Genomic DNA, 20,798 nt, shown 5'->3' with positions numbered 1-20,798 from the left:
GCTATTTTTTGTATTTAGTGCCTAGATGCCTCTGGGCTATGTGCGCTTTATTATAAATGTCAAAATAAATAAATACATTTCCCCTTGTTTAACATTTAAATGTAAGTTTTACTTACAGGGAAGTTATTTTATTTCTTTTAGATATGTACTACTGCTGCAAACCCAGTTTCACAGAAATGTTCTGTGAAACTGAACCTGTGCTCCCCACACAAGTCAAATTGGTACAGAGGAGTTTCTGCAAGAAGTCAACATTTTACATAGTTAAAATGAGCTTCACAGCACATCCACAGGAAAGCGTTCAACTCCAGTTTGAGGCTGTTGTGGGTACACTGGAAGAGGATAATTGGAGTTAGGCAAGTCCATGGGAGGTGGGGATCTCAAGGAGGTTCAAACGACAATTACAATTTCCGTAAAGAATTGACCAGAGAACCACTTTTTCCCCCTGCTGTGGTGTGGCACAGACTTATTTTATCACATGCTATGGGACTGCCACAACATGTCATGCGACTGAAAGGAGTTGAGGGATACAATGGACATGCACTCTGACAACCATTAAATCCAGACCCCCAGTTGGGTATATGGGAAAGCCTTGCTAAAAGAGCATTAACACAATGGGTTTCAGTATGTGGTAGGCACTGTATGAGAAGCTATTTTGTTATTTCTTTACGAATGTGTTATCACACTATGAAAAAAGAGTAGGGGGAGACCAACTGGATCATATGGAGATGTATTGACTTATGCAGCTTTTGTAATATTAAAATGATGATTGAAATGTTAATTTAAAAAAATTGTCCAAAAGATATTTTATTTCGTGGTTACCGAGTTCGCTTCTGACATTTTCTGGGCCATAAATGAGTGGCAGCAAATTTTCACAAGACAAGATGGCCACTAAATGTGTTTGGTCCTCTCACTCAGCATCAGCTGGGGAATGTGACTGTTGTCTCGGGGGTGTCCTTGTTTGTGAAAAGGTTTTGGTTTCAGACATTTCTTCTTACCAGAGACCCTGGAGTTCTCCTTAGTCTTCTCCTCTTAGAAGTTGAAGGGTGGCCTTCCTGTTCACTGTAGGTATTGGATGTATCCTTAACCTCGAACAGAGTCTCTTAAGGTTGCCTCTCTGGCCAATCTTGTTAGCTCCTGCTTCTTTTTGCTGGGAGGCCTGGGGGTACTAGCCTCTACTCCAAGAGCCTTCAAGTCATTCCCCAACAGGACTCTCCCAGGATCTTCATTCTGTACACTAACAGGGATCCTAACAGTCATGTTATTGCACCCGATGTGAGCTGGCAGAATAGGAACCATTTGGACAGGGTCTCCAGCAAGTTTAGTGGGACCTTTGGGTGCCTTAGTTGCATCCGCAGGTTTGAAGAAACTTGTATCAACCACTGTTATGCTTGCCCCAATGTCACTTATGGCAGGAGTCTCCTGGCCATCTACAAGAACACTGTCCATATAATACTCTTTGGTGTTATCTGAATTGTGTTATAAACATCCACATGCTTTTGTACGCACAGACTCAGGGACAGTAAAGATACACTGGCTTGAACTCCAATGGGGTCTTCAGCCAGTAGTTGAAAGTATGCACTAGCCATTTGTGCTTCTCCCCCAGGGATGAAGACTAAGGAGGCACTTTGGACCACTGAAGGTTTACCCTTACATCTGGGATCCACTTTCACATGATCTAAAGACCCACATACAAAACATTTACTGAATCGCCTTGAGAATGGGGGTTTCTGTAGACCGCCCTCTGTTTTGGCACCTCCCTATATCCCTAAGCTAGCATCCATAAACAGAGGGAAGGGGAAGAACACCTTACGGCATATCATTATACCAAAATGAAAGATAGATTAGTTAGGATCACACCAAGGATCAAAATGGAGAGATCAGGAGGGAAGGGTAAGGATGACATGTCAACACACAGTTAGCCGAGGTAGCAAACAGACAGCTATGGCTCACCGACAGGAAAATGGATAGGAAGGGAGGTGATGAATGTAGAATATACAGCATCAATACCAGAGCGGGGGACAATGCATGCCTCAGCCTGGTACACAAAGCTCTGAAATAGCTCAGATGGAAACTTGCCATCCCATCACACCTAACAACGAGATGGACAAACTAAAATACCAACTCCATAGGACAATCAGAGACGTGCAAAGATTAAGAGATAACCCCACTAACCCACTAGCTCAACATTTGAGCTGGTCCGGCCACTACCCGTGTCTGCCAGAGGGTGGATGAGGACAGATCCCATGGTCTCACTGTCGCCCCAGAGATGCTGCAATGCACTATCAGGTGTTGTACTGCAGAATATTGGAATGCAGAACACCATCTCCTAAGAAGCCTTGCAATGGGCACCTGCAATCTGGGGACCTGGAGCAACCATCAAGTCTGGAAAACATGCTTGTGTTTGTGATTCGGGAGAGAATGTTTCTGAGGTTTACCTGAGGGAAATCAAGTGGTATAATGCTTGCGCACTCTGTGCTCCAGCCTTCCTGGTGCAGCTCGAGCCTCGTCAGAGTAGAGGAGCCGCAGACCCCAGTGGAACTTCTCACTGCACAGAAACAGATTCCAAGACGGTGCTGCACACCACAAACACCTCACAATGAGGACTATCCAGTAATTACCCAATACAAAAGAAAGACACCAATAGTAGCATAATTAGGGACAGTAAGGAGTTCCATGGGAATAACCCATCAGATTTGATTATTCACACCTAGATAAAGAATAACCTATCAGGAACCAGATAAGAAGCAAAGTCCCAGTCAGGGAACATTAAAGGTTCTGGAAAACACTCAGTTTATGAAAGAATCTCAAAGGAGTCACATGCCTACTCGAGCTCCGTTGACAAAAGAACCAGAAAGGAGTAGTAGCATTCTAGGGCTGGAGGCCCTGGAAGGAGAAGCTGACCTGAGTGCTTGAAAAGCACCTACCCTCCTACATTTGAGGGTAAATGAAGATCAATGCCTGAGGTAATTTACCAGTGACCCCATGGTCAAAGAGAGGAAGACTGCACCTGTGGCAGAAGGGTGACATAATATCAACTGCCTGACGTGGAGCCTAATGAGGGGCAGGAGAAATATAAACTAAGGCTGTTGTGAATCCCAAACGAAGTCACGACCAAGAAGTGACCTGGACTGTATTCAGAACAAAGCCAAGGTCTTGGAGAGACCTGTTGTGAATCCTGACAAAGCCATGGTCTGGAAGAGACCTAATGTGAATCCTGAACAAAGACAACTTCTGGAAGAGAGCCATTCTGAATCCTGGCAATGCCAAGGCCTGAGTGAGACCCGTTATGAATCCCAATAAATCCAAGGATGGGGAGACTTATTGGGGATTCTGACAATGCTAAGGTTCGAGGGAGACCTATTGTGAATCCTGACAAAGCTAAGGTCGAGGGAGACCTATTGTGAATCCAGACAAAGCTAAGGTCAGAGAAAGATGCCTGTTAAGCCTTGCAAAGCCACGGTCTGGAATAGACCTGTTGCAAGTAGCCAAGTTCTGGAAGAGAACTGTTGTGAATCTGGATAAACCGGAGGTCTGGCAGATACTTGCTGTAACCATGAGAAGCCCCAAGGGCATAGAAAGCCTACAGGTTATTGTTGCAAGGATAAGGGAATGTCTGAAGAAAAGAACTGCAAGGCCGAAAAACTGGGCAAAGCCTTGAAAAGCTCAGTGACAGCAGAGAGGACTGATAGCAAGACCAGACTGAGAAACTGCTAGAAGTACATTCCCAGAAGAATACTTTTGTTGCATTACAGTAGGGTTGGTCTGTGAAGACAAGGTTTGTGAACATTTGCTTTGGGCCAAAACCTGGAATATTTGTGTTGTTCACTTAAGCTAGCGAGGAGGCTACAGACTTGTCATGATTAGGCGTTGGAACTTTTTGTTCGTCATTAGACACTTACTTTGAAGGATAGGGTGTCTCAAAGATAGACAAGGGCTTGTAAGGATAGGTTAAAGCCTTCCAATTTAAATCACAATCAGTCAAGTTGTTAGGCTACTGTAGAAGACGTACACTTTGTGTTGGAATCGTACAAAAATGTTGCCCTCATTTGTGTGCCCCCAGCAGTTACTGCGCCCTTGGGGGCGCAGAAAATGAGGGCGACATTTACTGCGCCCAAGCAGAGCGGGGGTGTCCCCCGCTCTGCTTGGGCACCCTAACGGGAGTCGGGGGTTTGGTAAGCGGGGGACACGAAAGAAAAAAAAAAAAGAAAAGCACCCTGCGGCGTCAGCTCTAACCCACGTTAGTGGGAGGAGCTGATGCTGCAGGGATAGCAGGGTGCAGGCGTGCCGCCGTGAATGGTAAATTGGGGGCGTGGGGGGGAGGGGGTAGGAAGGGAAAGTCAGGCTGGGGAGCGGGCACAGTAATCTATATGATCACTGCGCTGTAACTTGCGTCGGCATTTCGGTCGTGTGATCACAGTCATCACATAGAACCTTTGTGTTAATAAACATGCTCTAAACACAGCTTTAGAATAATCCCTAATGCTTGCAATTTTAACCCTAGAGCATATAGGTGTTTATCCAACCCCCACTCTTGCTAAGTCTATTAGTGAAGGCATTCTTTTGATAACATTAGAAGGCAGTTCCATGTGTATCTTTGCTTGGCCTACCTCACAAGGGGTACCATATAGGAGTACAGATCTATGCGGAATGTACAAATTGCCGTGTCAGTTTAGCAAGCCGTCAAAGCTCTTTTATGGATTCCAGAATGTTACTCTAACAAAAGAGGTAAGCAACTGTAGACAGCAATAAAAGCAGCCTAGAATTGCAATGGTCAGAAAGCCTGATGTTATGGCCCTGTTCTTTAATGTTCGTCATTAACATCCAATGCAAACATTTAAGTGCTGAAAAAAAGTGTACAAAAAAACAAAAAGAGATAATAAAGAAAAATTAAACAGTTTGATCTTAGAATTACATACACCATGTACACCATAACACTAAGTATTTGTTGTCCAGGACCCGTGAGTGATTGCTTTAATTATCCCAATAGTGTTCATTCACAAGTCTTCAATCATTTTCTTCAAGGAAATGTCTTATTACTTATAAGATGAGATTCTTTACCTTTCTCTGACAGATTTTCCACAAATAAAACACATCCACTTTCGCTTTCCTCCATGAGTACATTCTAAATGACGCTTCAAATTTCCGGTGTCGTTGAACTGACGACCACAAACGTCACATGGGAATGGTCCTAAAACAGAAGCGCAAATAGAAATCACATTAGGAGGATACATTAACAAAAATCATTCTATATGCACGCTTCTCCTATGCACGGAGTCTGTATACAGGTTATAAGTGCTGCCTACAGTAACCAAGTTCATGCTGTACACTTTGTTAATTGCATATATGCAGCCTATGGTAACTAAACTCATGCTGTACATTTCATTAATTGAATATAGCTGAAGTAGTGCCCTCTATAAGGGTGCAGTAGTACGAGTCTGACAAAGTGGTGGCATGTTTGTTGGCAAATACTTTTATTTGTATAAAAGTAAAAAAGGGAAAAACCTATCTTGCCCTAGATCTATGAGAGGTTGCTCAACCTCAACTAAACTAATAAGGACTGTCCTGATGTGCAGTAAAGTTAAATGTCCACTATCCTGTGTCCGAACCTATTTCAGTCCTTTACACTCTAGACTAACTAAGGAAAAACTGGGTGCCTTCTTGATCCGGAAGGAGGCCTCTCTTGTTCTGGATACGGCACTTGTTGATGAGGAAACACAATCCATGGTTCTTTAACTTAAAAGTTCTTGATCTAAAAATGTTCTTCCGAACTTATACAAAACACAATTCCTAAGTACCCAGAAGAAGTCTTTTCCCCTATTCTTTTCTCCAGCTCACAAATGTAACATCAAGTCTGGTTCACTATCCTGCCAGACTTGACTGTGGATCTTACAATTTCAGAAAATGTCTCGCCTTTTGGCAATGGGCCCACAATTAATTCTTTCTTTCTTTCTTTCTTTCTTTCTTTCTTTCTTTCTTTCTTTCTTTCTTTCTTTCTTTCTTTCTTTCTTTCTTTCTTTCTTTCTTTCTTTCTTTCTTTCTTTCTTTCTTTCTTTCTTTCTTTCTTTCTTTCTTTCTTTCTTTCTTAGACCCCTCTGGGCTTTCTCAGGATCTCCCCAACTTGCCCTGGTCCCCGTTCCCTTGACAGTGTGCTTATTCAGGCTTATGTGGGTCCTTCACCCCTGTGTGTTGCTTTTGCGGGTGACTTCATAGGGGTCCCAGACCCTGGTGAGCTGTTCTGGTGGGGCTTCCCCTACTTCATATGGGTCCCATTGAACAGACCTGGTACAATTCTTTTGGTATCCCTTTCTACTTCTCGGGATATTGGTCCATCTCTATATCTATTTGGTCCCCTTCATGTCCCACCTGCCGGCCCGACCGTTTCCCTATCCTCAGGAAATGTTGTTGTGGTCTCTGGTCTAACCTAGGAGTAGAGCAGGGCTTCTGTACTACTTCCGCATCCTCGGCTATGTACCTTCTTCTTGCTCTGGCTATGCGGGTCGCTTTTCCTCTTTACCCGTTACCAGACAGGTCCCTGCTCCATGGACCTACTGGCAAGACTCCTCCCCGCTGGACAGTGTCTCATTCCCTTCTGCTCGAGTCTCTCGACACAGACCCAGCATGTGGTTCCTAGCTCCTCCAGGGCTGGCTTGACAAGGTACACCGTCCTTCATTGTTTTTAATCGCTGGGGTTCAGATGTGGGCTTTTGCCTCCTTGCCCGTCAGTGACTGTGCTCCACTTGGGTAAGCCTCACTCTTCCTCGCCAGTATGACCGGTATGAATGAAGTCCTCTTCTCTACAGAGATGCATAAAGGTATAGGGGACCACAGACGACTGAGTGGTTTGAGAGTAAAGAGGGGACAGAAATGGAGGGGGTGAATACTGCGTTCTCCTAAGGTGATCGTCATTGGTCCCACGTAGGGCTTCCATCCCAATGAGATCCTATTGGGTAGTGGCCTCACTTCCCTGGCCTCATGGGAAGGGGCTCCCCACCACAGGAGCAGTGCCAAATTATTTAATATATGTGGATGTTCGGAAAAACGTTTGATGTCTGGCACCCTTGGGTATGAAGTGCACCAAATAGTAAAGTAGTCCTGATAAATTTAATTTGATGGCAGGGAGCCAGGAAAGAGCTAAAAGTCCTGATAACAAAGTTCTGCTTCTGTTTTATTTAGTGGCACCATACCATGCAGAATCCTGTATCCGGCCTTTGAAAATGTGCCATCTAGATCACTATCTGGACGGTAGATTATATATCTCTATGCAGTATATGTTATGTTAATTGAAAACACAGTAATTGAAGGGACATTATGGTTAAGCTTCCCTTAAAACAAGCATTGGCAAAACCAACTAGTTTTGCTTGTTTTAAGCATATGTCTTTTGAATTGTTTAGTTGGTGGGTATTTATAGTGAGTGGATGGATGTATTTTTCAGTCTATGTTGGTTTGTGTTTTTTCTGCTTTCATAATGAGTGTGGTTGGAGTAGACTGAGTACAAAATGTTGGGCCAGTGTTACAGTGTGCAAGAAACCAGAATGTGTCCCACCCACTAGTCCCCAGGATCGGTCATCCAGGTGGCCAGAAGAAGGACATCGCTTTTGGATCCAGTTCCTGGGGGTGGACCAGTGCGGGAGGATCACCTGGGTGAGGGGCCTTCAGGGAGTGGGACACCGAATGGCGAGACGCTGTATTTCCTTCCCTGTAACACCTTTACCCTATCCTACCAGGTAGGATATTTAGGAACTTCACACCCCCACCCCCAGTTTTACAACACAGACACTTTCTCATGGACAGCCCGCTATGAGAGAAAACAGACTAACACCCGAGCAGTATACCGGACATGTCCCAATACAATGGTCAGGCAATTACTGACCATCACACACACCTCACTTCCATTACACTTTCCCACACAGATGAAAAGCGGAGCACGAAGCACACTCTGAGCGAGGTAAAGCACACAAAGAAACAGCAGTTCCAAGACAGCAGTTTAACGAGAGAAGAAAGAAAGCAAAACAGAAGGGGGTCTCAAGGAGGGAAGTTCCCTTGACCTTTTCGACAACGAAACGTTACTTTCATGAAACCTCGAGAATAGGAAATGTAAAACCAGGAAACCAGGCTGAAGAATCCTACATTGTGTGTTGGAGGTACCCAGGGCCCTCCTGTGTCCATAATAAAGGCGGGGAGAATCCCCAGCCGCCGTGGTACTGTCCTTGGCTCCAAGAACAAAGCAGCATCAGTGAAATCAACACTGAGTTGGGGAGACCGAAACAAGACCGGTATGTGTTGAAGCCAAGGTTGCAAGCAGCAACATTGCATGGCGAACGCTGGAATGAACATTGTTTGAAACGTGTGTGATAACTGACGCAAGTGAAGTTGAACTGCAGATGAGTGAAGGAACTTTGAAGCCAAGCTACGATACCTTTGACAGAGTGGTCTGGCACCGCGTGTGTGCTCAATTGAAGGTCTTTGTAAGGTATCCAGCTGAGAGGTGGCAAAAGTGAAAGAGTGGTAAAAAATTGTGAATCGAAGTGGTCCTGTGACGGGTCAAGCAAAATCCTGCGCACAATCGAAAGTCTTTGATGCTGATACAGCAAAGAATGTTTATGTCAAAGTAGATACAGTTGGTACGAGCCAGGCAGAGGGAGATCAACTGAAAGCTTTGTGTTAAAGCAAGTTTGTGTTAAAGTGGATAAATTGGTCCAACTGATTGAAGATTTTGTGTCAAAGTGGGTCTGAGCCTGGCAGAGGGGGATCTGAGGTGAATAGTAAATCCCCTAAGGAAATTGTGTACATGTGAAATACAAAAAGGAAAGGAACTTTATTGTTAGTTTGTTGCGTCAGGCCCTCTGAAAGAAAAGACTTTGAAAGGCAAAGAGAAAGGCAATGATGTTGAAGTTATGAACTGCACCCTCGTGTTAGAGAGGTTAGAGACAGTGCTAAGCTTGAGTGTGCCGTCTTGTCCAGTGCGGAAAATGTGGGCAAGGGAAGCCTACGGCTTGAATAGCCTGACAGATAATTTCTTGAACACTTTTCTTTTGCATAACATTGTTTCCCACACAATTTGTATTAAGAGGTAAGGATTAGCAACAGGTTTATTAGTATAGACCCTTTTATTTTGGCAAGACACCGCTAGGACTGCGTTATTATTATTTGATGGTTGCAGCTTGCTCCCATCTTTAGATTTAGGATTAGATAGGCTTTTTTCAAACCCAATTGAAGTTCAATGAAAACCCTTGAACTGTGGTCACTTGTGTCTGTCTTACTGTTGATACCATGCCTTCCTTATGAAGGCAAGTCCCTGAACACTCACACCAGAGAATGCAACCCGCTGGGAAAGGCCCAAGTCGATCTTGTAAGGATAACAAGTTTCAATCTCATACACAGATGAGCGCAACAGCAAAGGACTCTGCTGCCAAGAACGTTCTGCCGAAAGGTAGTACAAGCACAATCTTATAAAGAAAAACAACATATACAGTAGAAACATGCGCGGGTGGTTGGTGTGCGCCTATCCATGATCCGCCTGCTCGACAAGAGATGCCAAGTCATTGGTTCCAGCTCAGTGCGCCCATCTTACATCACGTGGGTGCTGCAGTGATCATCTTCTCACGTCAAAGAACAATTTACCTACACTCCTAACACAATGCTACTTTGTCATTATACTGTGCACCTGACAGATTTTAGGACTGGCTCAAAGGAGGTCCTCGGGCACGCTGCGCTTCACACACACATTTCACTCACTTTCTTCCATGCCATCCGGCTCTAAGGTCTCCAGCCTCGTTTTTTTTACTATAATTTATCCTCCCCGAGCAACACGCAATACAAATCACATGGTTGTATTTCAAAGACATACAATGTCTGTGCTCTTTGAACATCCAGGACTTGTTATTTTTAGGGTTGGTGGTCAGAGGGAACCTAGTGCAATGGAATTCTGGGGTCTCAGGGCTCAGTCTATTATATGGGCTATAACCCGTGGTCGCCTGGAGATGGACTGGCTCATGCTTTGGCCAGTGTGAGATACCATGCACACCAGGCACCGGTCTCTGATCGTGGCCTTGTAGGGCACATTCCTGTTATAACAATGAATAAGTGTTGTGACAATTGGGGGTGGGGATTGTCCTCATAGGAGCCCGGGCATGGCTGGAGATTTCCCTTGTCTCGCAATTTGATCCTAATGCATGCACTGCTGAATTTGCAGTGCAGGCCTCGTCTCTTAACTACAATTACTAACATCTATGCAAAAATAGCAATGTTGCTCACTTCCTGAGCCCCACTATGTGGGTTGATTATATTTTATTATATTGAGGTGGGATCCTTTATATTGGGGGGTGCTCTTTTCAACGTCTCCCCTCTGACCCATCATAGTGTTTTGAATGCATCTCGCCTCACTCTAAAGCGCTTAGTGAGGTGGGACAGGGCTGTTCCCTTCTCAGCATTCCCCCTTTCTTTACTTCTACAATAACGAACTACATAAAACCTCTGCACGCCTGCTCCCTCCTCTCCGCTTCCACATATGGCTGAGTTCCCTTTATTGGCACCCAGGCGCTACACATGGACCGCAAACTCTCCCCCTACGCACATAATCTTCAGGCGAGCAAGTCATATAAATGCATCTCCCCTCCCCCGCCAGGTCCACCCAACCTCTGTGTAATTTTTTAGATCGGGGTGGGATAATGATAGTGGTATAAACGGTCAATTTCGTCTGCATACGGGAGGGGGAACATTTCATACTTTGGACCACTCTGTGGGATATCAGCTTGTGCTTCGCTATCTTTTGTCTTGCGAAGTGCTTTTGGAACCCCAATTGATACCAACATTCTTGCGCTATGGTGTGCCGCACTAGTACAACAGCCTAATTAGTATAGAAGACTACTAGGGCGATCAGGATAATGGGCATCGACATCTTCAAGATTGGTCAGAGCCAAGGCAGGGCCCAGCTGAACGACAAAGTAAACCAATCACTGTCCTGTATCCCTCCTTCCAGCGCCCATTTCACGATCGGCAACCATTTGGCATTTGCTGCGGCCTGCACTCCCGGCAAAAGTAAAGATGCAAAAAAGGATTCTGTTGAGCTGAAGAGCCTGTATTCTTCTGGTATTTCAGCAAACAATGCGGGAGAGTCTTTGGATATGTAATTTGATCTTTCCGTTCTCTTTAGTTGTTGGAACTGTCCTTTTCCTGGCAGTATGTGGAGTTCTTGTGTGGGCAAAGGGCCCTTATCTTCATTTTCGAGTGTGGGGAGACTAGTTGGCCCCTCGGCAGGCAGTGCTCCCCGATATGCTCTTTCCAGATTTGTGCACAGAAATTGTCCACCAGTGCTAACCTTTCCTTGCTGTATATTACCAGTCCTTCTGCCAATCAAAGTAGTGTGGTGTCGCCCTTTCACCATCAGATAGGGTAGCTTCACACAATTTATGTTTTTTGAATCGCTGCTGCACTATACAAGATCTGGACCCACCATTTGCAGTTGCACGCTGTGCGCCTTGGAACGTTCCTTTGATTATGCATAGCGCAAGATGAACTAGGCATTGTGCCTCTATAAATGGGACTGACTGCGGTACTAACACCTTGGGAGCCCCAGACACATGTGAAATGAGTGGACACACATAAGAGCTTCCATTCACAGTGTTTCTTCCCACACTACTGACGTCAGTATACCAGCAGTTGGTAAACTCGGGATAATGGATATCCTCAATCGCATCCAAACCCAGCCCTTGATACATATTATACTGTTTTAGTACTTCTCTTTTCATTATTCTATACAGGCTCTCAGGGGTGCCAGCTTTAACAGTTCTATCAAAAATAACATCATATAATCTCCTACTTGCTGTAAACAACCTTTTCACTGTTTCCCCCATTGTCATGTTGTACTTGTTATAATAATCACTAACACTTGTACCAGCACTATTGCTACTCATATATTAATTTCCATTATTATTGTTAGCATTCACACTATTACTAATATATGTAACTCTGCTAATATTATTGACATTTATATGTACTGTCCCATTTGGATAATATACCATCCCCCCACCCCCTTATAGGACCTTCCCCTATAACAGCCTCCCCCCAATACAGTCACAATAGTACCATTAATGTCACAGAGACCTGCGATAATGGTCAACCCGCAATAATAAACATAGGTCCATATTTTCTCATTCGTGCATCTACAACTCGGGTCCCTAATTTACATTAATCCCATCCATCTTCTTCTCTCCTGAAATGAAAGCACAGACACACAAAACAACGAAAAGAAGAGATGTACAAGATGTACTTTTCACAGAGGGGAAAGAGAGAGAAAGAGAGAAAGAGGGAGAGAGAGAGAGAGAGAGAGAGAGAGAGAGAGAGAGAGAGAGAGAGAGAGAGAGAGAGAGAGAGAGAGAGAGAGAGAGAGAGAGAGAGAGAGAGAGAGAGAGAAAAAGAGCTCCTGATAAAAAACAAGGATATGGAGCTAGCAGCTGTGCTTTGGCTCACCAATGGAGTGTGGCACAGCACACATATCGTGCTTAGATAGTTCAGTGAAGTAGATGGGGTGCAGTCATTGCTACCCCTCCTTTTAAGATAATTGATGTGCCAATGGACTATCTGGAGGTCCCCTGCAGACGTCAGAGAGGTGGACCCAATAGCGCAAGCCCTTTACTTTCACTGAAACGGGAGTGCAAAAGAACATCTCATAAGGCCCGTGGAAGTGAGGTTTGTTCCACCTGTGCACGAAATTAAAACTGTCCACGATATCTCCAGGCAGCAGCGATTGAGTGGTCACGCGCTCGAGTTCGGTCGCTGTCGTGATTGCTACTTCCGGTGTCTGTCCGGTCAATCCTGGGAGGTTTAATCTGCCGGGATATGCATTTAATTGCCCTAGTTAGCGTGATCAAATAATCTTTGAACTCATCGCCTAACACCGCTGCTGCCCTATGTGCGTCTGAAGCTCTTCTTACATGGGATATGGGGCGTGCATACGGCGACCAGTGACCACTTTGTGAGGTGACAAATGGTTGTCTTTGCTGGGCTGTGTACAGTTTGGACGATTTACTTTTGAGAAGCCCATTGATCCTCTCCACAACGTTGTTGGCCTGTGGCTGGTAAATTGAACACATCCGATGCTTAAGGCCAAGTAGTGCTGTGACATGCAGAATCATTGCATTGAAAAAATGTGTGCTGTTGTCTCACCGTAAAAGCTTGCACCCCCCCATCGAGTGAAAACCTCACGTACCAAAAATCTAGCAGCACATTTGGCATCCGGATGTGCGCACTGCCCCGCCTCCACCCACCTTGAGAAGGGACAAACCACAACTATCGGGAGCCATTGCAACACTAACCCATATCAGCATAGTGTATGTGTAATTCACGGAACGCCCAAGTAGGGTGGGGAAATGCGCCCCATAACGTCCATAGTGTCATCCCTGTACTGAAACTCCGACATGTGGTGCAATGTACGACCATTTCTGTAATGCTTTCCTGGATCTTTGGTATAAACTAGTCCTCCTGAATATCTGCTGCTTTCAACTTTGAAATGGGTAGTGCAACTGTTAAAATGCCACTTCTAGCAGCTCCTGGGGCATTACAATCTTCCCAGAGCTTGCTTGTCTCCATAACAGATCTGTTGGGGATTGCTTGCAACCCCTTCATAGCCATAATTCTTTCTCCTTCCCTGGTGCCCTTCCTTGTAACTCGATAACCTGGGAGATGGGCAATGCTGTATAAGGTATCAGATGTTTGCTTACTGGTGAGGTGGTCACAATGTATTCAGCAGACTTTTCATTTGGCAGATACGCCGCCATTTTGGCTGCCGCATCGGCGGCTGCGTTTCCCATTGATATTTCGTCTGTCCCGTGAGTGTGGGCAGCGCACTTGATGACTGCCACAACAGATGGCTGGGATAATGCTTCTATCAGTATTTCTAGCAGTGCTGCATGCTGCACCGGGGATCCATTCACCCTCCGAAACCCCCTCCTCTTCCAGCGGGATGGACCGCCGTGTACCGTTGTTGTGACACAATTCCGAATCTGAATATATTGTGACATGGCACCCTTGGGACGCTCTCAAAGCTTCAATAAGCACCGAGTTCCGCCACCTGTGCAGGATAATGCATGGGCAATCTTTTCATGACCACATTCTTGTACTCAGTATCAGTACTGCTGTCATGAGCTGGGCATCTGAATGTGAAAATAAGTAAAAATACTGCGTGTATTCTGCGGTGGCCAGTACGGGCGCCGAAATAATGACTTCTTTTAAATCGTCAAACTGTTTGATCATGTCTGCCATCCACTGTAACCCACGATCCTTTGCTTTTTGTGCTTCACTAAAGGCTTGCAAACCTGGCCTTGTGTATGCCGTGTAATCTTAGATTCATGCCCTACAGTAATTGCACAGCTCTAAAAACATCTGCATTTCTTTAACTGAGACGGTTCTGGTGGTGGCGCGTACTGACGCTGCCCTATCTGTTAGTATTCTTTTACCAGTCACTGATATGAACTGCCCTAGATGGCGCACCTCCTGTTGGCAGTATTGTAACTTGGCCTTATCAACCTTGTAGGCCAGTAATTGTAGGAGCGTAATGGAATCCTTGCGGCAATGTTGCTCACTGTCGCTACACACTAACAAATCATCCACGTACTGGATAATCGTACGGGGCACCTGAATGTTTCCTAAATTAGCATGCAATAACCTGTTAAAAATGCTCAGTCTCTCACAGTACCCCTGAGGTAACCTAGTATGTTCAAACCGCATCTGGCCCGGTGTAAATGCTGTGAGATACTTTGATTCAGGATGGAGTAGAATCAAGAAAAATGTATTTTTTTTAAGGACACTAAAGTGACGTATGTAGCTTCTTTAAGGATACTGCATAAAATTGTCATTTAGGGGGCGCAAGTCCTGGATCATTCTCCAATTTCACTCTGTCGATTTTTTGACAGGGTCTATTGCTGTGTTACACAGAGACGTGGACGGCACGATAATTCCCTGGTCCAGTAGGGACTGTAGTGTATTTCTAATACCCCCCCGCCTCCCTTGATAACGTATACTGTTTTACCCTAGGTAGCACCGCACATGGCTTCAATGTTATATGCACAGGGGTCACGTCTTTTAGTAATCACACATCATTTGTATTCATAGTCCACAAACGCGGAGGCACGTGTTGTAAGTCTTCGTCAAGAAATAGAGTTGGGGTTATTACTGCCATCAAAGGGCACTGCACCCTTCCGGTATTGTACCATTATGTCACAGGGAATACAAATCTCTAACATTTCCCCATCTTTAACATTGTTCTCAAACAGCTTATCATCCGTCACTTCCTTCAATTGTACTGTTGGAGCTATACAGAGCACTGTGCGCCACTCACACCCGTCCCTGTCAATTCCTACGACAACCCTCTTGTAAGAAACCAACAATCCCTGTAAATCCAGTGACAATATTGTTCCCGCCACCACCTCTGGTGACACAACTGGGTGAAAAATTCAATCTGTGGGAACCCGCCAACACTGCCTGGCAATCTAAGGTACCGCCTCAAGTATAGTAATACCATAAACTAATAGGTCAGGGGCCACAGAATCCTGCGAAGCAGCACCTCCCTTGTCAATGTGTGTATTATCAGCACTGTTGTTATCGTGCACATCCCAGGTGTGAAACTAACTATACTGCAATCAGTAAATGCTAGTCAGGTTTAATTTTCTGAGCAGGTTCATACCCAGCAAATTGAAAGGGGAACCTTTCAGAATATAGCAAGTGTTGTGTATCTCGGTGTTGGGTTTTACTCCTGTATATTCCATTTTTTCCCCAGGTCTGACATATGTCTGATATTTGTGGCCTTTATGTTTTATGTTGTATGTACTGTATGCGCCCTCACACCTCCGGGTTTATGGTGCGCCATATAAATGCAATACAGTAAAAAGTAATGTAAAGGGAGCCCGCACCACCTTCCCTGCCACTTTTACGTCCAGCTCCTCAGAATATGGATGTCACGACCCTCGCCCAAAACCCCCTCGGGCAAACCCATTGGCCAGGTGGAGTCAGGACTCGGGCCTCTAGAGCCTGGCATCCTCTTCCAAAACTCTCTTGGGGCCAGTCCTGGCGCCTGTGGCGCCAGGCTCATACACCCTGAAAAACAGCCAATTTCTTTTCTAACCATTTTGATTCCTACCCCTGATGCCTTTGAGATGTTTTCCCTCTCTCGTTCCTTAAATCCTTTTGCAATGATGCACTATTATACTCTGTACCACCGGCCGCTCTTTTGCCTCAATACCCACAATCTTATCTAGTGCCTTCTGCACGTCCCTTGGTAATTCTCTCTTTGCAATAAAAGATAAAAACGATATTAAACAATCCCCCAGTCTTCTCGTTTCTGCTCTCCACATCTCTTGTAATTTAAGAATTAATGTAGCTGGATCCTCATCATCACCCATTGTATACTGCATCAGGGACTGTAAATCAGGGGTATCCGGGAAAGCTCTCCATAACGCATCCCACACATGTGCTCTAATTCTGTTAAATGATGCTCCATCATGTTCATAGTCACCCATAATTATACCTGGATACCCAGCTTTGATCCACACATCCCCAGTCTGGTCCCCAATTATAGCAACCATCAAGCTCTTAATATCACCCACTGCCAGAGGCACCTCCGCTGTTTGCTTTTCAAACCCATATATACATTTGCTTGCCCCTGTTGTGAACTGTGAGAGAGCCTTAAATTCTTTTCCATCTGGGGCCAGGGCCATACTGTGTTCTCTCGGCTCCCTGACGTATCAGGGCATCTGCATCTTTGCCCCACTTCCCACAACCTTCCTCACAATTCCCTTTTTTCTTGCCAACGCCATCCGGCTGGTCCGACTCCTCAACCTGCCCTGTCCCCACATGCCTGCTGCTTGAGGGGTATTCTCTGCCGCCTCTTCACCCCTTCCTTCTCCTTCAGCCTGTACCTCAGCAAACAAGTCACTATTGTCCTCCCTCTCAACATTTCCCTCCACTGTATCATATTGTCCAAAGAGTGTCCACTTACCCCCACACCTCCTTCCTTTTCAACAAATACATTTCTTATTCCTCCCTTATCCATTCTGAGCAAGAAATCTCCTGATCTCCATTCCCTAGATGGTTTTCCAGTGCCCCTACATCTCCCACCTCTCTTGAGGATGCTTGTATCCTGTTCAGTTCTGCTAACCACTCTGACAGCCTGTCTTTGAATTCTCTTGACCTAACACCCGCAGATGCTGACATTTCAAGCGTGTTTGCATATGGGTGCGGGGGAGCCTTAGCCTACAGTGTTACTGGAGTTGAAGGGGTCCCTATAACGGCGGCTACATAGATTGGATTGGTTTACCCCTCTGCGGAACACGCTGTCAAAGCATATAATCGCCTGTGCTCCGCTGGCGCCCCGCCATCTCTTTTCCCTTTCTATCTCACTGTCTTTGTGCCCCTCTTAAGTGCCCTTGATCCTCTGTGTCTTCGAACATGCGCCAGGGGTCCAAAATGTCTTTTCCCTTCTGTAGCCGTTTCCCCTTATACCGCTACAAAAAATGTGGGCATGTGTTCCAGAATGCTCTTATTGTGAGAGCCCTGCTCTGGCCAGGGGCAAGGCATTCCCTCTCCTCCTGTCTCCATGATCCACTGCTTATGGTATTTCTCCACCCTGTCACGATACAGTGGCAGGGCCCTATACATACACTCTAATGCTGTTCCTCCTCCCATGTTAGTGTTGCCTCTTGTCTTACTAATGCTGCAAAGCCCCACTAAACCGTGGTGCATGCTGCCGCTACTTGTAACAACAACAAAAAAAAGGGAAAATAAACATCCACCCTTTTCTGTTCCCCTCCCCCATGCCCACACACTACTTCACACAACAATTCAATGGCACACACGATTAATACCCCTCTTAGGGCTGGCCTGTTCTTCATCCAATGAAACATGAATACAATAAACTGAAATAAACTAAAATAACAACAAATTATTCAAGGCCTATTACTTATATGAGACCAGGAAGAAAGACCCAAGTCAGTCTTGTAAGGATAACAAGTTTTAATCTCATGCACAGATGAGCACAACAGCAAAGGAATCTTATAAAGAAAAACATTGTCACTTATGACGCAAAATATACAGTAGAAACCTGCGCTGCTGCCGCCTATACATGATCCGCATGCTCCATAAGAGATGCCAAGTCATTGGTTCCAGCCCAGTCTGTCTGTCTTCCATCACGTGGGTGCTGCAGTGATCATCTTCGTCTCACGTCAAAGGTCAAAGAACAAATTAACTAAACTCCTAACACAATGCTACTTTGTGATTAAACTGTGCACCATACAGATTTTAGGGCTGGCTCATAGGAGGCTCCGGGGCACTCTGACCTACACACACCCACACACACATACACACATACACACTCACTTCCGCGCCATCTGGCTCCAAGATCTCCACCATAATTTCTTAACTATCATGGGACCAGGTGGCAACACGGGATGTTCCCATGTTCCAAGTGTTTCATGATATGCACATGTACTCATGCCAAAAAGTGGCATGGTCCAAGCGTTGCAGGTATTTCAACTTCCTTTATGGCTTTGCATGCCGCGCTGCTCCCCTCGTATTCCAAGTATCAAATGGCTGGGCATACATACCATATGCTCAGTTAGTCTCCTCATTTACCTAGGTAGTTCCCTAACATGCCATAATTTACCAGGATAGGCTCATGTACACTTACATCATAAGCACTCTACAACAATACAAACATCCAATATACACTCAACAGGCACACAGATGCCTGCAATTACAGATTACTACACAAACTGTCAAGCATAACGGTATGTATTAAAGAACACACATACATCTTAACTTTTCTTTTTACTTTATTAAGAAAAATTCACATCTCACTCAAGCAAGAATTACAGCAATAGATAATGGGTGACACAGATGAGCAATATGCATGTACATGATGGTCACATCGGGATTACACTGTGAAACAGACATAGGACATGTACCATCGATACTGGTCTCTAAACTGCATGCACCGTCCCTTCCCCAGCAGCATCCTGGCACTGAGCCAGGAGATAGGTCGGCCCCATATATTCTTAGGCCTTGTCCGCGGTCCACAAAGAGTTTCATACATCTTAACTTTGCAAACCTACCACACAAGTGCACTGCACTCACACAGTGATATGTCTCACATGCCTAGACACAAGCCCACATATCCAAAAGCACTTAACTAAATACTCTCACAAATACCTGTATACATACATTCACACAGAGGAGCACAGCTCATATAACACATACTTGAAGAGATTGTTAAGTGGTGGCAATGATCAACAATTTTTAACAAAGCCATACTTGTATCAAATCATGATTTCCAGCGATGATGTTTTGTCCTGCAATTTTGCCAATTATCCCTCAGCAGGGTTCTCTTGTTGGTAAAGTAAGCGGAACGTCAGCATGCGAGCTCGTAAAGAAAAGGGGGAAGGGGGAATTTCACGGGTGGGGAAAAGGGTGCGCATCATACACGTGTTTTTAGTATTTAAAAAGCAGTAGTGCGTAATGCCAGTACTACACATACAGTTGACTATGTCACTCGAATTTTGATGCTGCTACAAACCTAAGTGGGGGTTGACCAAACCTTTCAAAAGCGCTTTTTTTATTTATTTTTTTTAGGGAAAAATATCAACTGCGCAGGTTAAGCAATATCACAATCGAAACGTATAGCAAACCCTATGTGCCATAAAACATGGCAATTCAACAACTGTTAAGAAAAAGAAAACTAAAATCTAAAACTAGATTAAATATAGTGTGTGTGGCGAAAACAACTGCTGAGATTAGAGACCTCACCCGAAGAAAGACAACAATGGTGTGCATAAAGCCAAATGGACACTATTCGATACAATAAAGTTCGAAAAAGGACAAACTGAACAGCGCACTGGCTCCGCGTAGCATCAGAAAAAAAATGGTCAGACTAGGTAAACGGGTGGAGGCAGAGCCGGCCCGAGGCATGGCCAGTCTGTGTTGAGGGTCAGTGGCTCTCTAGTGAGAGACACCCGTTCCCAGCGGCCTATCAGATGCTGCAGGCCTTTAATGACTGCTTATCACTTTCTTTCTTCAAGCAGCACGGTGGGGCTGATTTACATATGATGGTCCATTTAAGAGACCATAGTTTTGCTGGAGAGGTATGTAAGGTTTCTGTGTTAAGAAATGCAAATAGGCATTTTCTTTCTGAAAGCACACACACAAAGTACAAGTTAGCTGCCTAAATCTACCTCTCCTCCCGGTCAATTACAACATACCAAACAAAACCGTATTAAATTCATTATTTTTAAATGTTCATCTTTAACGCACCAAAAAGAGTTTATTTTGGGTATAATGTGATATTTTCATCACAACATATATGAACCGTGCATTTGCCAAACAATGAAACACAAACAGCTAACCTTTCCACAGAGTGAATGTTGTTAATACGTCTTGAAAATACATTTTAAAGACCAAAACGCAATTTTTCTGTAATTTGCTGAATTGCATTCTGGTATTTGTAGTCTCCCAGTCAAGATGGGGAAATAGTGCCACAATTGCTTAACATATTTCTGCAATGAGTTATACGTTTCAGTGGGTACCTTATTATAGTATGTGTACTTTTCAAGCCATCTTTATAAAGCAGAGTATTTTTGAAATCCAGAAGTGGGGTTGAGGAGGGGGAATGATAAGAGGGAAAGCGAGTCCTGAATATGTGCCCAGGGTGTGGCAAGTCAGGTTGCAATCCTGGAGACTGGTGCAGTCATTTTTCCCTGATTGTGGCTTTGTGCTGCTTTTCATAGCACAAGTAAAGGATGCATGTGGGTGGACAG

The 20,798-nt window shown here is 44.8% G+C and overlaps 1 protein-coding gene across 2 annotated transcripts in view; it reads right to left on the bottom strand.

Annotated features, from left to right (window-relative positions):
* ZBTB41 (zinc finger and BTB domain containing 41) overlaps positions 1-20,798 on the bottom strand; it is a 744,921-nt gene that overhangs the window by 375,329 nt on the left and 348,794 nt on the right. For both annotated transcript variants that reach the window (XM_069641521.1, XM_069641522.1), the window contains one exon: positions 5,059-5,188. In XM_069641521.1, the coding sequence (XP_069497622.1) occupies positions 5,059-5,188 (130 nt within the window). The remainder of the gene's footprint in view (positions 1-5,058; positions 5,189-20,798) is intronic.

This window comes from Ambystoma mexicanum, chromosome 1q (assembly GCF_040938575.1).
Source record: "Ambystoma mexicanum isolate Mex_15411 chromosome 1q, UKY_AmexF1_1, whole genome shotgun sequence".
In the NCBI taxonomy this organism is placed as follows: domain Eukaryota; kingdom Metazoa; phylum Chordata; class Amphibia; order Caudata; family Ambystomatidae; genus Ambystoma; species Ambystoma mexicanum.
This window is presented reverse-complemented; position numbering and strand designations above follow the sequence as displayed.